We start from the raw sequence: 16,562 nt of genomic DNA on the forward strand, positions 1-16,562 counted from the left end.
AATTACTCTGACATGAATGTCAATGAAGGTGACAACACCATCCACTAGTGCAAACCAGAACTGTGTGGGATCCAGCCAGGGATCCTGCTGAAGGTCTGAGGTCACTTACATGTCCCCAGAGTGCACAGCCTTGCAGTTTTCCCTCTCTGAGGAAACATCCACCATCGATGTATCCAGGCTGCACCTTCACTCAGTCTGAGCCCTTGGTAAATCTTTCCCAACCAACCTTCAGGGCATCTGCACACAGTGGGCTGCTTCTAATTATGTAAACAGCCACCACTGCTGAAAGGTCAGGATCAGAGAGTTTTAATAAACACACGCCAGTATCAGCCTTGCCTCTGAAATGGATGAGGACAGGCGTGAGTAATTAGGGAGATCTTCCCAGCTTAGAAAAGAAGCAAAAAACTTGCTTAAGATTTTCTTACCTTCACAAGCAACACAAAGTTACTTTCAAGTTAAGCATGAGAGAAGAAAGAAGAAATGTGACATCAAAGGGAAAAAGTAATTGATTACAGTAGAGCAGAAGAGCTCAATGAATTTAAAAGGAGGAATCTTGAGGTTTGATTTTTTTAATTAAGGCTGCTAAAAACCAATCAATTATATTCTAGAAAGAGGAAGAATAAAAGGAAAAAAGGGAGCCTTCCAGACCTACTTCCCTATCAAGGCATGTTAGAAATGATCAAAAACTGCATATGAATTACACCTGGGACAGATAAGACTCAGGAGAGAGTTTAATTAAATAAGTTTATTGTCTAACGCGCACAGTTGTTACATCGCCGCTGTAAAGTGCGACAGGTTTCCAGCAGGAACTCCCCGTTCCCCTCTTCCCTCCTATGAACACACTGCTTCAGGAACCAGGCCTTGTTCTTTAGACTCACAAAAGCGAAGTGGACATGAAGTTTCAGTGGCACAGTTTTCACAAGTACATGGTTAAACAGAACTGCTGGGCCGCCCTGCCAGCGTGACAGGCGCTGCCAGGACGTCCCACAGGAGCCCAGGGCAGGAGCCCAACATGCCCCAGGATGCAGCAAATCCACCCCAGAACCAGTTCACAGGTGAGATGAGTATCAGCCCGCGGTAAAATGTTTGCTTGCCCACCCTTGGAGCCAAGGGGAAGGTGCCTGAGTGGAGACACCGCAACGGAATAAGGAGTGCTGAGTTCAGTGATGGGGAAATGGGAGTTAAAAAAGTATAAAAAATTAATGTATAATACAGGTACAAATAAATTTTGTCAAGAATACTGGCACGTGGCAATCTGAACTCAGGTGGTTTTTTTTTTCCTATTAAGGGCAGGGAAATTAAATTAACATTTTACTGCTGTGTGCAAAGGCGTTTTTACCGCTCTCAAACTGATACATGTCACCATCTCACTGTAGTGTCTCAACAGCAAGGTAGATGAATTGTTTCCAGCATTACAGGCAACACTAGATAATAATACTTAAACAAGATAATGTAAACTTTATTCTTAAGGCAGCTGGTACTAATGCTGCACACAGGCATTGCTCAGTGCCCATGACAGGAATGGGACACGTAGCACTTGAAAACAAGTCAAAAGAAAAGAGCATTATTCGACTAAATGACGCATGTTGTCAAAATACCTTCCCTTTCACACAAACCATGAAATATTTGGACATCTAGAAAAATAATGCACCTACTCCTCCAACTTCAGCCTGTTCTTTTACAAATATTTCAAAATACTGATAAATAATAGTGACTGCAAGCAGGATGCCAGTGCCGGAGCCGATGGCTCCCAGAAAGTCGGCCAGTACTGAAAGGGCCCCGATGCACAAACCACCAAATGCAGCTGCCGTGGGGATATACCTGTACCAGAGGGAAAACAGGAAAGAAAAGGGTATTCACAACCATGGATTTTCATCTGAGGATTCTACCAACATATCTACTATGAAAATGACCAACCAGAATAAACTGAAAGAAAGCAGGGTTAGACTGGATATCAGGAAGAAAAATTCTACACTGTGAGAGTGGTGAGGGACTGGCACAGGTTGCCCAGAGGTTGTGTGTGGATGCCCCATCCCTGGAAGTGTTCAAGGCCAGGCTGGATGGGACCCTGTAGGATGACACCTACACAAGGTGTAGTGAGCAGCATCCCTGCCCATGGCAGGGGGGCTTGGAATGAGATGATCTTGAAGGTCCCTTCCAACCCAAACCCTTCGTAATTCTATGAATATCAAGTAATGAATTTAGCATTGCAAATGCAACCCTGCCATGAGCTCTCACTGTCCTCCAGTAGAAACACAGTGGGAACTAAAATAAATACTCAGTGATAGGAAATCTGTGTAAATAATCAAACACTGGTAAAGCTTTTCAATTCACAGTTTTAACAACTTTACATGGATGTGTGCCATGGAACCTCCACAGGACTAAGAGTAACTGCTTTGACTTAAATATGTAGGGATCAATCTACCTTTCAATATAGCTCTGCAGGCTTTACTTGCTGTGTAAAATACAGCTTTGGTAGTGCCATGCTAGGTCAGTAATGGTAATAAATAAAATACCTGTGAAAATCAAGGTACCTTTCTTTTACAAACACAGAAGAGATTCAACTCAAATTCCCTCATTATGCCACTTAAAAATCGACACTACAGGTTTATCTCTATCCTACTGCTATAACATCTTGTACTTAACTAGGAAAGACAGCTATATGGGAAAAATCTTCCCATTTGCAGTGAAAACAGGTCTCAGATTTTTCTGAGAATATCTATTCTAGTTGACACTTCCCCTGCACTCCTAATCATATAGCTGGAAGTCAGCATTTCCTTACCTGTTAAGCTCATGAACCATTGAGGTATCCCTGTGGCCTCTCATCACCATTTGCTGTTCTTTGAGTTGCTTGGCAACCTGCAAAAAGCATTATTTTATGAAACTGCTGCAGTGTTTCACAGTCACCTGATATTTAGTGAGGGTAACAACTGATCAGTCAGTGGCTGGTCAGTTCTAAACCAGGGGCACTGTTTAAAAACAGGCAGAACACCTACATCTTTTGCTGATGAGCCAGACACCTCGATCCAAGTCTTGGAGAAGAACGCACAGGATCCCAACATAAATATTATATAAACTATTACATGGACAGGATCCTCAAATATTGCACCCATGGATTCTGGAGGGGACAAGTAGTAGCACAGGCCACCCACGGGGTACGAGCGAGCAGGGCCACCACCACTGACATCCTGGGAGGGGAAGGAAAAGGCAGCTGGTTATTTCTCACAGACCTCCCACATTCCTATCCTGTATTTATAGAGGAATTCCTCCTCCAGGTTTAAAACTGCTTTTACGTACAAATGTTAAAAAGTTAAGTATTCCAGTTCTCTGCTGGTTAAATACCAAAGTTTGACAACGCAGGAATATACACAAATAATTTTATAAGCACTTACTGCCCACTGTCCCAGTAAGTTCACCAGGAAGTTGCCACTGAAACGAACAGACAACATCTGGGAAATGACGTAGAGGTTGGAAACTAAGGCAGACTGCAGGATGATGGGAATGTTGGAGGTATAAAAGAGCTTGATGGGATAACTGCTGTACTGCCCACGGTACCGGGCAGACTTGATCGGCAAGTCCACTCGGAATCCCTGCGGAAAATAACACCAATGCACCAAGTTTATTTCCAGACAGAAGGTATTCCCAGTATGCCCCAAAGTTATTCCTGACCACGGAGTTCTTGCTAGATAAACAAGGAGTGCAAGGTCTGAGACAGCAAAGCCCAAAGGCTTTCAGCTACAGTCTGGATTACAGATTTTAAGGATTTTCAAGTGTTACTTGGTTGTATTACATTCTTTTTATATAAACGTTATTTCTCATCTGCTAAATGATGCTCCTCCAAAATACCTTTTATAGAACAGGGTTTGATAAAAGCCTGTAATGGCTTTTAACTGAATAACCAGCAGGCTCTTGTGTCTTCTGTTTTCTGGGGCAGGATCCTCTCTGAGTAGACCCAAGAGAAACCACATGGACTTGAAAACCTGATAATTCTTTTTTTCTTTTTTTTTGCCAGCACTCAGACACAACAACTTAAAAAATAAATTAAAAAATCAAATTTTAGCCACGCACACACACACACACACAAAAATCTCAATATGGATCCTCCTTTAGTGTCCATTTTAGTAAATACTTAGATTTACAAAGAAGTACTGGCTAAGTGTTTCAAGAAAATTAGGGAAAAAACAATAAGCTATGCATTAATTACATGGCTATTTTCTAGAAGAAATCTGTGTCATACACACCCCAAAGAAGCAAAGTTCTTCAGCTCTGTCCAAAAGTATCCTTTGAAGTCAATGATGAATATCAAGCATATTATTGGTGTGATGCAACCACTGCAGTTCCAGAAGCCATTTTTAGTAAAAATACTCTCCTAGTGTGTTTGGCATTTAATGGAATGTGAGATTACACACTGAGTACCAGTAGGCCTGGCTATAAAATTTAACAGCTGTGCTGTCACAGAAGAATGTTTCTGAAATAACAATACTGGAAATAAGGAGCTCCTTACTCAAAGCTAAGACACTTCAGTTACTCTGCTTTAAACTTTCCCATCTTTTCCCAGTGACTGCAGTGTCCAGGGTCATATGCACTTCTACAGAGCTACTATGAGGAGTTTTACCTGGAAATATATGACCACAGCAAATACAAACACTGTAGCAATCAGGTTCATGAGATTGGGCAGGTTCTGCCGGTAAAAAGCCTCTCGCAGAGCCCGGACTTTGTCGGTTCGTGTAGCCAGGAGATGGAATAATGCAATCACAGCACCCTCAAACTCTGTTCCTGCAAGAAGCAAAAAGGGAAAAGAAATTTTCATTTCCAAGTTAAACACATTAAAACAAAAAACCCCAAACCTTTCTTCTGGAAATTTTAAGAATGACATAAAAAATCTGGTACAAAAGGACATAAATCCTGTTACAACAAATATGTCACAATACAGGATTTGCTTTAGCTTATGGAATGTAGAATGATCTACCAAAACATTATTCCTGGTTAGAAAAACCGAAATAAACATAAAAGTCACACTCGTGAAAGAATACACTCTTCCTTTCTTTTCTGGGGGCAGGAGGATGATTGGAAGGAAGAAATAATAAACAAGGAGAAAAATAACTTTAGAAAAGCAGTAATAAAATGCAACAGAACTACTGAAAATCAGGTGAAAATGAAAACAAACTAAAAGCACGGCTCAGGATTTCAAATGAATGCAGTCACTAGTTAAGTTCTTAATGCAGACAGGCTGGAGCTTAACGTGCCATTTCAGAGGTCTCAGGACAACCAGATGTTGTCAAAGACTGGCTGAGGAACAAAGAGATTGCAGCTTCTGAAGAATCAAACCAGCTTAAAGTAATTCAGAGGCACCAACTACAAAAGTGTCCTCTAGCCCCAAGCAACAGCTGGAACATGAACACCTCTCTGCATGTACAACATTTCCTATGTTCTCTTTCTATGGACTAAATGACGCTAAAAAATGAGACTATTTCAGTTTGGAAATCCAAAAATTTTCATTCAAGGGGCTTCCAGTCCCATTTGAATTTCTGCAATTCAAATCAGCAAAGGCAAACTTGTAGGTTATTAATATTCACATAAGTCAGACAACATTTCCATCTTCAGTGTTAATTGGACAACTGGCTGCAGAAGTGAATCACCACACATTAAAACTTTTTTTGAATAGCCATCCAACCAACATCTGATAGTTCATGTGTAGTTATACACCCAGTGAAACATGTAACTGTAGCAGCACAGGTACCTCTGCCAGTGTTGATGGTAGTGGGACTGAAAGCCTTCCAGACAATGGTTTCACAGATATTGGTAGCAATAAAGAGGGAAATACCAGACCCCAAGCCATAACCTTTCTGCAGCAACTCATCCAGCAGCAACACAATCAAACCAGCAACAAACAGCTGTGGGAAGAGAAACAAAACTGAGCAGAAACAAGAATAAATCAAGTCAAGAATTGTGTATTAATTCCCTGCTTCAGTATTTTCATCGTGTTGGAGAGGGATCATTAAGTTTTTCATCTAAATATCATTTGTGCAGTAATTCTGCCACCTGCACATCTCACCTGGCCATGAGCTCTGGGACTTTTCAACGCAGAGGGAGCAAACAGATTACTCAGTAAGCATTTTTTGAAAGAAAATGTTTAAGTTTGTGCATTTACTGCTTTGTTCTACAGGAGAATGTCTCAAAGCTGCACCTGTGCCATTTAGTGAGAAATCCTACATAGCACTGAACAGCAGCTACTGCTTTCAAAGTCCACTGATTCCTGTAGTTTCAATTAAGCAGCCACTCCTATCTGAAATACTTTTGATATTAACTATCCCAGCTTTCTCCTCCTTTATGAAATATTTAGAATTTCTCATTTCTAGACAGATACAAGGGATGATGCTTTATAGCATTAAAAGTAAATAAACAGAAGTCACCCAGACTTAGAAAGATTTTTCCTTCTAGCTACACTGTATCTAACCAGTCTCAGTTACACACAAAATAGCTCATTACAAACCTGAATTATAATAAGAAGACAAATTCCAGCACCCATTTCAGCAGGATCTCCATACATTCCAGTCATAACATACACAATGGCTTGCCCAATGGTAATAATCATCCCAAATACTAAAACAAGAGAGAAAGCAAATCCTTTAAAAAAATCTGCCGAAGTCACCTACCAAAGAAATCTCATTTCTAGTATCACTTGGCTGCTTTCCCAAGAATAAAAATATGCTTAATAATTTTGATTGGAGCAGTGCTTACATTTCTGAGCTCCATTGAACAGGGCTCTGTCTTTTGGAGTATCCCCAACTTCAATGATCTTTGCTCCTGCCAGCAGCTGCATGATCAGACCTGATGTCACGATGGGGGAGATACCCAATTCCATCAAAGTACCTAAGCAGGAGGAAAAATGAATACAATTGCCATTCAGGCACCTCTCCTAAAGAATTAGGTCTCTTGAAAGGTTTCTGACATGTAAACAATATTCTTCACAATGCTTCAAACATGCACATTCCTGTACAGGTGTGACAAAACAAAGACAGTTATCCCCTCACAGAACACTGCTGGGTTAAAATCTCTGAGCTTGAAGGCAGCATGTAGCTTTTAACTACAAATATGTTTGTGGAATCATGCTAAAGGCCAATGCACAATGAAGCTCAGCTTTTTGGCATATCCTCAAGAAACCAACCACTGAACAGCACCTTGTCCCTGGTTGTTTGTTCTGCCAGTGCTTCAACTGTCACGTTTTCCAAAAGTTTAATTTTGCAGGTCGCAAAAATATGTTGCAGATCCACAATGTCTGATAATGCCCATCTCAATACAGAATGTTTCTTCCACATCATCTTTCTGGAGCCACAGCATTCCAAGAAATTACTTTTTGAAACCTAAGTTGTCCTTCAGCTAATACCAGAAAGTTTTCTCTTATCTGAAGGTTCTTGCAAAACTAAAATGTTGAAAATGTGGATTAAAATTAAGCAACTAGAACTAGCAAGTGATCAAACTTCCCACACTTCTTAAGCTGGAACTTAAAAGAAAAAAAGTTTGGGTAAGAACACATTTTACAAGTTGAATATTTAGTTAAGCCAGATCAAATTACTTGGTCATCATCTTTTCCATGGTCACTCAAAGGACCCAAATAATGCACCTTTTCTTTTCTGATGTTAAGTCACAATATGCACTAAGCAGATCCAAAAGAGTCAGCTCACAATTCTTTTCAATTCTGTACATTTAAGTGCAACTCATGTGCAGTGCAATAGTGTTCCATCATAAAATTACTCAGAAAAATATTAATAAACAACCATTTGGCCACCGTAGACTTGTAAAGTCTCAAAGAGAACCAGGGACAGGGGAAGCATGGTCTGTAACATCCTACTGAAGATGAAAAGAAGTAGGAATATTCTATTTGTGGCACCTTACAGATCTGTTCAGACATTTCTTCTGATCTTTTCAACCAGTTCTTAAGCCATTAGGTTTTCTCTCTTATCCCTCTGCAGCTTAATTTTCTGAAGAGCCTTTAATAAATGATCTGACTTTCACAAAGGGGTTTTGAGCACCTCCCCTCTTGTCTGGAGTGTTCTTTTCATTGCTGTCTAACTACCAGAGTCCTCACTTCAGCCTGAATTTTTAATAAACCTTAAGCCTCATCACACAATTATTTTTCCTTTTTTTCTTTTTTTTAAATGTTTTCCCTGCTATCAAAATGTAAAATGTGAAAGCATTGAAGTCATTATTATAATTCAGTTCTTTCATACTTGTATCCTAGAGTTTACATGTTACATATTACATCATCTCTCATGGAAATCTCTACTCCTCCAACAGTCAGAAAATTAGGATGTTGAAAAGCCTTTATCTCACATCCTCCAATGACTTCTACTCAGTTTATTTAAATGAAAAATCACTTTCCCACTCCTGCTTTTTATTGCTTTCACAGTCTTTCTGGTCTTTTCTTGGCCTCTGTTACCCTTCTGTCTGGGCAGTGGGCAGCACATTTAGTATCATACACTGCAAGTGAGACACAGAGTTCTATGTGCAAATTCTGCAGCAGAGTTTGAAGCAGAAAACCTGTTTACCTTAATTTATTATCTTCACTGGTGTGCCAAAATTTGCCATTCCTAAATAAACAGCACCTTCAGGTTAGAGGGTTCCACTGATTTTCTTACTTCCAGCCAATTTTCCAAGCTAGAGATGAGATCAGTGTCCTCATTTAGAGTCAGGCATGACAGGTCACTCATCTTAAGTTTCAGACTTCTAGCATTAGTTTGAGTCTTCTTATACATTTGGTTGGGTTCCACTTTACTACTCTAAAATTTAAACTTAGTTTGGTTTTGCTAAAATTCATGTCTAATGATCTCTGCTTTTAGCTTTCCCACCTATGAAATTACTCACCCATAATGCTGCCAAACTATGATGAGGCGTAACCGACTCACACACATAAGGTATTTTCTAGTCAACACTCTCATATTGCATATTAGTGCTGCTCCTAACTGGAAAGCCAGAACATTCCCTGTCCCACATATTAATTAGAAAGAGATTGCTCTATAATCCTAAATAGAATCATCCCAAAACTTGAGAATCAAGATTAATCTCATCTGCATGTCAAAAGAAATCCCACTCCTAAGGCAAAGTGCTCCTCGAGTACCAGTTGTAATTACATTTGTGCTAAGAATGTTACAACGTGTTTCACCGTGACATCTGGCTTGGGTGACACTTAATAGCTGACTGTTTTTCTCCTGGTCTGTTTATCCTGACAGAAAACAGAGAGAGGAATAAGCCACTAACCTCTGTTTGACGCAAGAATGACTCGCATCCAGTAGAAGGGATCTGCAGAATCCGATGACATGATTCCAAACAAGGGGATCTGTCAAAGTGCACCCAAGTATTAAATAGAAACACACAATTAGCATGCATTTATACAAACATCTTGACATGCAATGACTCAACTGTTACATTGTTTAATATCTTTTTTTTTAATTAAACCAGCAGTACTGACACCATCTATTTTAATCCTCCAACTGGGATATGACTCAGAGGACTAAACTAAGACCCTTCCACAGGAAAAAGCAGAAACCTCTAGAAAGAAGAAGTTTAAATACTGAACTTCTATAGCTGGAAACATGTTTTGAAATATCCCATATGGAACTGTCAAAGTTAGACAAGTTCATACAAAGCTTCCAATATTCTGTATGTCAATATTGAGGGATTTTGAGCTCTTCAAAACTCTTCTAATCACAAAAAGAGTAGATCAGGAACCCAGGCAATCTTATGGATGAATTCCTGAAAACTCTTATCTGCACCATCTGTTTTCCTTATTCAACTACTCTAACCTTTCATATATATGTTCAAAATTCTAATTGTACATATATCCAGTTGTAGTAAACACAGATAAACTACATGATCTTCCAGCTCTAGTGTCACTCCCACCTCCTCCTTCCAAAAAACAGGTAGGTACAAGAGTTGGGTTTTAGACTTTAAACAGTCCTTCAGAGCTGAAAACAAAACCTGTTAAACTACTGCTCCACAGTCTGGAGTGGCTACATTAATAAATATAAGCTAAAAAGCCTAATTCTGAAACGTATGGTTCATTTTAAATCTTCCAAGAGGTTCTAAAAATAAATATATATCAGGTAATAATACACGGATTCTCATTTTCTTCAGAATTCTTTAAAGAAAAGCAAAAATACCTCCACTGTTTACAACCCAAGCACAGGTTCTAGGAACGCCTACAACTATGAGTAATAAAGATCACATAAATGTTTACACAGACCTGCATTTTGTGGGGGTTTTAGCCAACAATTTTACCAGTACAGTCGCAAGAAAACCAAGTTCTAAATGTCAACATAAACCACCTCAAAAAACCATTTTCCTGCCATCTTTATAATCCATCACCTTGTTCAAGAGGAATTGGGTAAAAACAGTCACTTTAATTTCATTTTCACACTTGTCACTGCTAAAATTTAAATGCAGCTATGAATAGAGAGTAAACAATGCATCGAATTGCTCAGTTTGTTTATGCTGCTCAGTAAATAATAAGATTGGCTGTTTACCCTGCAGCCACCACCATCATTTGATAGGACCCTTATTACAAGAAAAGAACATTTTGTATTTCAGACTAAATCAAAAGCATTAGTTTCTGAAAACATACATAATCAGTAATAAAGACTATTTCAGAGAATCAGAACTGAACTTTAAATACTTAACCATAAAAATACATAACTGAAACTGGGTAAAAACAAGAACTTTTTGCACTTTTAGTGTATTTTGCATGCACAGAACACACGATTTCTGAACACAGAAAACACTGGTCCCCACCTGGCAGCACACTAAGAAAATGAAGAGCGTGATGGCCGTCCATAGCACCTTCTCCCTGAACTGGATCTGCAGGACAGAGCAGAGATCAACGTGTTCACTGGGGGTAGAACTTTCACTGCTCTCTCACATCAGCACTAAATGCTGCACCATTCAGAACCCAATGCAAAGATATTGAACCAGAAGGCATCATTTCTCATTGGAATTAATTTTTAATATGATTTCAGATTATAGAGAGAGGCAAAGATAACTTTTGTGACATTCAGCCAGTAGAATATATTTTATCTATAGTATTCTAATATTTTATCTATAGTATTCTAATATTTTATCTATAGTATTCTAATATTTTATCTATAGTATTCTAATATTTTATCTATAGTATTCTAATACAGTGGGTATTTACAGAAAAGCAACAGAGTGGCTGGTACACATACCAGAACAAACATGAAAGATTAATGCAAAAAACTTATCTTCAGTGATTAGTGCTCTGGGCTACAACAGATTGGAGGCTCTTTTGTAAAGCTGGAAGTTATTAAATAAAGCACTGTTAAGTTTTTAAAGAGATTTAACTGCTGTGAAGACAAGCAATAAAAACCAGAAGAACCATAAGTTTTGGACAGCAATTCAAAATATTTAGAATTAAGCTCTTCAAAGGGTGTTAGAGGAAGTTTAAATTCACCATTATGTTCACAGACACAGAGCACAAAATAATTTTTAAAGACTCTTTGTTTCCCTCCAAGGTATTTTTATTGATGTGGAGTACATATTATTTTTAAAAGAATGCCAGACCAATGATCATTAGTCACTAATTCACTGAAGAGAATCTCAGGGTCACATCATCTGAGGCACCTCCAACTAGTGCAAGAAGAGAAGAATCACAAGATTTAAATTTGAACCAGAGAATTATTCAAAGCATGAGACAGAAGGAAATGCACTTGAAGAGACCAGAGAGAGCTGAGATGCAGCATTAGGTTCAAGGTCCCACCTCTCCTCCACAGACTGTAAACCTTAGGATGAGTGTGTTCACTGTAGGCAAGAGCAGAGCAGCTACTACAACCTGACAGGAACTAACATGTAAGAGAGAGAGAGCAGAAATGGTTGGAACCCTCTGCCTCCAACCACTGAACCTGCCTGTAGAGAAGCAACAAGAAAAAGGATTAGTGCCTGGTTTTGTATGTACTGAACACCCACAAATGAGAAACTACAAACCAACACAGCAGCAGCACAGCTCCTCAACCAAAAGAAACCCCAGAAGGTAGTTACATCTTTGTAAGTGAAACCACACACTGAGAAGCAAAATAACCCAAGTAATTTAATTTATTTACTGATACTGCCTCACCCTTAAAAGAGAGCAGATGCTAAAAATACTTCAGTATGAAGTTATAAAAAGAAAAATAGTGACAGCAGCAAATAAATCCAAACAATACCTTGCGTTAGTGCTGACCCACTTTACCAAGGGCTGTCTTGAATTCCACAATTCAGATTTTAAGCACAGACTTCCAAAACCAAAAATGCTTAACCAAATTATCTCTGCAGCCTCACAGTTAACCTTGGCTTTGGAGGCATCGATCAAGGTCTACAACTGCTCTGGTTCTCCCTACAGCTGTGGTGAATATGAGCATTAGAGGAATTCTGCATCACCCAAATCACAGTTACTCACAAGGAAAACAGCCTCTGTGAGTCAAGAAGACAAAAAATAAAAAGGAAGCATCCAAATCCATATGCCAGGAACAGCAAAATACAGACTGGTACCAAAATATTCCAGCCACAAATGCTAACAAGCACAGGGACAGTACATTTCACCAGCTGATCTGATTCAATTGGACATTTTCTTCCTTTGACATTTTCCTTAAATCGTGTGAAAATGAAGGGACTTAATCACCATCATCTTGGTGCTTTGAACAGGGTGTTCTACTTAGAAAATCTGTGCATGAGGGAAATATGAACCCATACCAGTAACTACAAAAGTAGCAATCGCTTCTGTTAATCAAGTTGGCCAAAACACAAAAGCGACACTCCCTAGAGGCAGAAAAAATCACTTCACTCATCAACAATAATAGCAAAATGATTCAATGAGAGCCCAACTGAATCAAAACTTCATCTTCACTTAACAATCAATACAGGTTTAATGAAAACAGATGTCTTCTTCTATTTGGTTATCTTCATTTCTCGTCCTGGCCTTAACCCATCCACTAAAACCATCACTCATCATGTCTGCCAGTGACAGCTTGCAAGGAAACAATAAATTACAAAGAATTACAGTTATATGGAACGACCCAAGTCACTTGATAGACTACACACACGCAAGGAACGTGACCTGAAGTGGTCAAAGGGCTCTTCAGCCTGGGAAAGATGTTCCCAATTGCATCTTCACTTCAAATTTGTACAACGCTGGCAACTGGCAGCCATTGTCTAGACAGCGACCCACATAGCAGCAAAGACAAAGTGACCCAAATAGAGAGGACAGGAATCTTGGCACCTTTCTAGGCATCCTTCATCTGCTGAGGGAGGGCAAGGACAGACCAAGCTCCTCTTCCTCTCAGGCAAACAACACCTGTCAGTGAGCTTTACAGAAACATCGGGATCTGTAGATTTGTTTCAGCTTTCTCTTCTCACTCACCTCACTAGACAGAAATGGGATGGCTGATAATCACAGCTGTGCCATAAATCAGACCCAAAAGACTGCACCAAGGTTCACCACTGCAGAGACAAACATGGGGACCTGCCACCCAGACCTGGTGCATCCAAACGTCAGCACAGTCTTTTCTCTGGAGATTCCTGCTCTGAAAACACCTTTATCTGAGCTAAATAATTTGTGTAGAAATCTGTCCCAAGACTGGAAGATGCTGGAAAGCAACAAGGTAAGACAGATGGAACAAACAGCCAGGAGACAGATCCCAATGTTTCTAAAAAATCAATTCCAGAAAGGCATAATCATCAGTTTTTACTGTATCTTCTCCATTTAATCCAGCAGGCTCAGCTATGGTCACTGGCATAAACCTCTCTGCATCCAATCCTAACCTTTGGGAATGTCTCACTAACAAAAGAGGATTCTCTTGGATGGTGTCATGTTCCCAGCTAAGCATTTCCTTGTAAGAATATAAAAACCAACATATAGCTCTGAAAGAATTTTCATGGAAGTCACAACAATGCATATTAGTTCAATTTGTTACTCTGATTAGAACACTTGTCACCCGAGCAGTAAGTACTTGCTTGAGTACTTGAGTTTTGGAAGTAAAAAATGGTATTTGGTTGGGGTTTCTTTGGAGAAGGCAGGTCTCTTTATGATCTGTAGGAATCAACTAATTTTCATCTAGAAAATGTGCCAAGAAATGGCAGGAGTTTCTGGGGCTGGAGGACTAGAGAGATGAGCTGTAAATGAACTTCAGGTCAAAGAGAAATGTCACATCCAGTAGGTGAACAGGGAGCAGTTACCTGAACTGTATCACACATCACCTTCCCACTTCAGCAAGGTGAATCACAGCTATGGGAGTAGGAAATAATATGTGGGAAAGGAAGAACTAAATTTGTGGTTCCTGAATTACAGTGCAATCCTTTTCAAAGTAATATATAAGCCAGCTCAAAGCCAACAGTGGTATCCACAGGAAAATAAAGCCTGAAAACTCTGTTCTAGTATATTAAAATAGATCAAGTCACATGGAGCTGAAACTAAATAAACTCAGTCTAGAAATGAGATTTTTAAAAAGAAATAATTAGTTAACATAGTTACTGAAGGGAACAACTTAACAGAAGGCTGCTAAGAATTCATCATCATGGTAATCTTTTACCTTAACATGGGTTCCCCCTCCTCCAAAGAATATGTCCTAATTTAGGGCCCACTTTCTGTGTTAAAGTTAGAACTTGGATAGAATATCACAACATTCTCTTATCTGTGAACCAATAAAAGCAAGAACATAACATGGCACTCACTTTTCTTTCCGGTTTCTGGATTTCAGGCAACACTGCACAGAATGGCTTAATAACTTCTAAAAATTTTACTGTTCCAGAAAAACAAACACACACACAAAATAAGAGAGAGAAATACATTAATGAACCTTTATGAATTCATAAAACGTCACAGAACTTGATTTAGATCCCAAAACTGTCTGAAAACTAATACCCTCTTAAAACAAGTTGAAAACAAGGCAAAAGGTGAAAGAGAATTCTTGTTCTAATCGGAACTGACCCATTCCTTTTTCCACAGTTGGAATAATTTTAGAGAAGAAGAGGCACTGTATATATCACCAGAAGTGAACTAAATTGTATTCCATCTAAAAATAAGTGACCTAGTATCAGTCTGTGCTAGTTAAACACAGAAACAAAGGACTCTGACATGAAAAAGTATCCAAGTAGAGATCAGAACCTTGTGTTTTAGAGAAGTATTTAGCTGGAAAAAAATAATTCAATTGGTAAAATATATTTAGAAAATGTAATTTAAATCAGTGGAACACTTATTTTGATCACAACTTCAGGGGATTTTATTTTGGCACTCTCTTTGCAGTTTCTCCTTTAAAAAACACAAAAAAGCTCAACAGTTTGAGCTCTTTTTCTGGAAAGAAAAATGAAATCAATTTAAAAAAAGTATAAAATCAAATCATACGTTTGGTGGGAAATTTGTCCTTCAAAACTTGGACATTATTCCCAGCCCCAACACACTGGGACAGATAAAGAAATCAACTACCAGTTCCTCTTTGGAGAGAATACATTTATTACACTGTAGAATGCGTTTATTACACTGTAAGTAACATTTGGGTCGGAATGCCACGTTTACATTTACACTTTGCTGTGACATTTCTCTCCCTATCCCAAGCCCTCGGAGAGCTTCTCAGAAGGTGCACTTTGCTCCACAGAGGGTGCACAGCTCCACCTGAACACAGAATCCCAGCGGGCCAGGCTGGAAGGGACCACATTGGGTCATCTGGTCCTCCCCTGCTCCAGCAGGGCCATCCCAGAACACATGGCACAGGACTGTGTCCAGACAGTTCTGGAATATCTCCAGCGAGGGAGACACTCCACACCCTCTCTGGGGAGTCTGTTCCAGTGCTCGGTCACTGCACAGGAGAGAAGTTCTTCCTCACGTTCAGGTGGAACTTCCCGGGCATCAGATTCTGCCCGGTGCCTCTCGTCCTATTGCTGGGCACCACCGAGCAGAGCCTGGATCCATCCCCTCGGCACCCTCCCTTCAGATACTTATATACACAGATATATGTGTATGCAGCATATAGTCTATACGCTATATATAAACTACACAGTGTGTATATAGATATAGATAGATACGGCAGGGCTAGAGGGGAATAAACCCCCACAAAGCGGTGCCCAGTAGCCCCGCACCTGTGCGGGAGCGGGTCCCCGCCGCGCCGGCCCTGCCTGCGGCGGCACCCGGGGCACGGCGGCGCCTCCCCGGCCATCACCCACGTCCTGCCCGCGCTGCGTGCCCCGCTGCCCCGGCCCCGTGCCCGCTGCCCCGGCCGTGCCCGCACTCACTGCCCATGGCGGTGGCGGCCCGGCCGCGGTCCCGGCGCTGTCCCCGCCGCTGTCGCCGCCGTCACGTGACGGGCGCTGCGGACGGGCCGTCCCTCCCCGCCCCGCCCGGGGCGGTATCGCCCTCACGGAGCGGCCCCCGCGCCCTTCCCCCGGCGAAGGCAGCGGGATGGGCGGGCAGCGGGCCGGGATGGCCGCGCCGGGGGGGATCAGGCTGCGGGCGGGCAGCCGGCGAGCAGAAGGACGGCGCTCCCGGGGTGCTCCGCGCGCCGCGAGGGGCGGGGGCGGCCCCGCAC

General features: G+C 40.7%; 1 protein-coding gene across 1 annotated transcript; it reads right to left on the reverse strand.

Moving 5' to 3' along the window:
- Positions 1-730: 730 nt before the first annotated feature.
- SEC61A2 (Sec61 translocon alpha 2 subunit) lies at positions 731-16,530 on the reverse strand. The gene is made up of 12 exons (XM_027679544.1): positions 16,270-16,530; positions 14,716-14,783; positions 10,789-10,854; positions 9,259-9,337; positions 6,742-6,873; positions 6,494-6,603; positions 5,741-5,894; positions 4,616-4,776; positions 3,393-3,590; positions 2,997-3,188; positions 2,783-2,859; positions 731-1,821 (listed from the first exon to the last, which is right to left on the reverse strand). The coding sequence occupies exons 1-12, from the start codon at positions 16,274-16,276 to the stop codon at positions 1,635-1,637; spliced, it is 1,431 nt and encodes a 476-aa protein (XP_027535345.1). The 5' UTR covers positions 16,277-16,530; the 3' UTR covers positions 731-1,634.
- Between the last annotated feature and the right edge of the window lie 32 nt (positions 16,531-16,562).

This window comes from Neopelma chrysocephalum, unplaced genomic scaffold, assembly GCF_003984885.1.
Source record: "Neopelma chrysocephalum unplaced genomic scaffold, ASM398488v2 Primary Assembly neopelma1_45, whole genome shotgun sequence".
Lineage (NCBI taxonomy): Eukaryota > Metazoa > Chordata > Aves > Passeriformes > Pipridae > Neopelma > Neopelma chrysocephalum.

What these genes read in the sequence shown, in the direction of transcription:
- SEC61A2 (XM_027679544.1), bottom strand. An exon ending in TCCAGAAACCGGAAAGAAAA is followed by an intron (nt 10,855 to 14,715) that starts GTGAGTGCCATG and finishes TCTGTCCTGCAG; the next exon opens with ATCCAGTTCAGGGAGAAGGT. An exon ending in CTGGCTCATCAGCAAAAGAT is followed by an intron (nt 2,860 to 2,996) that starts GTAGGTGTTCTG and finishes TGCTTTTTGCAG; the next exon opens with GTTGCCAAGCAACTCAAAGA.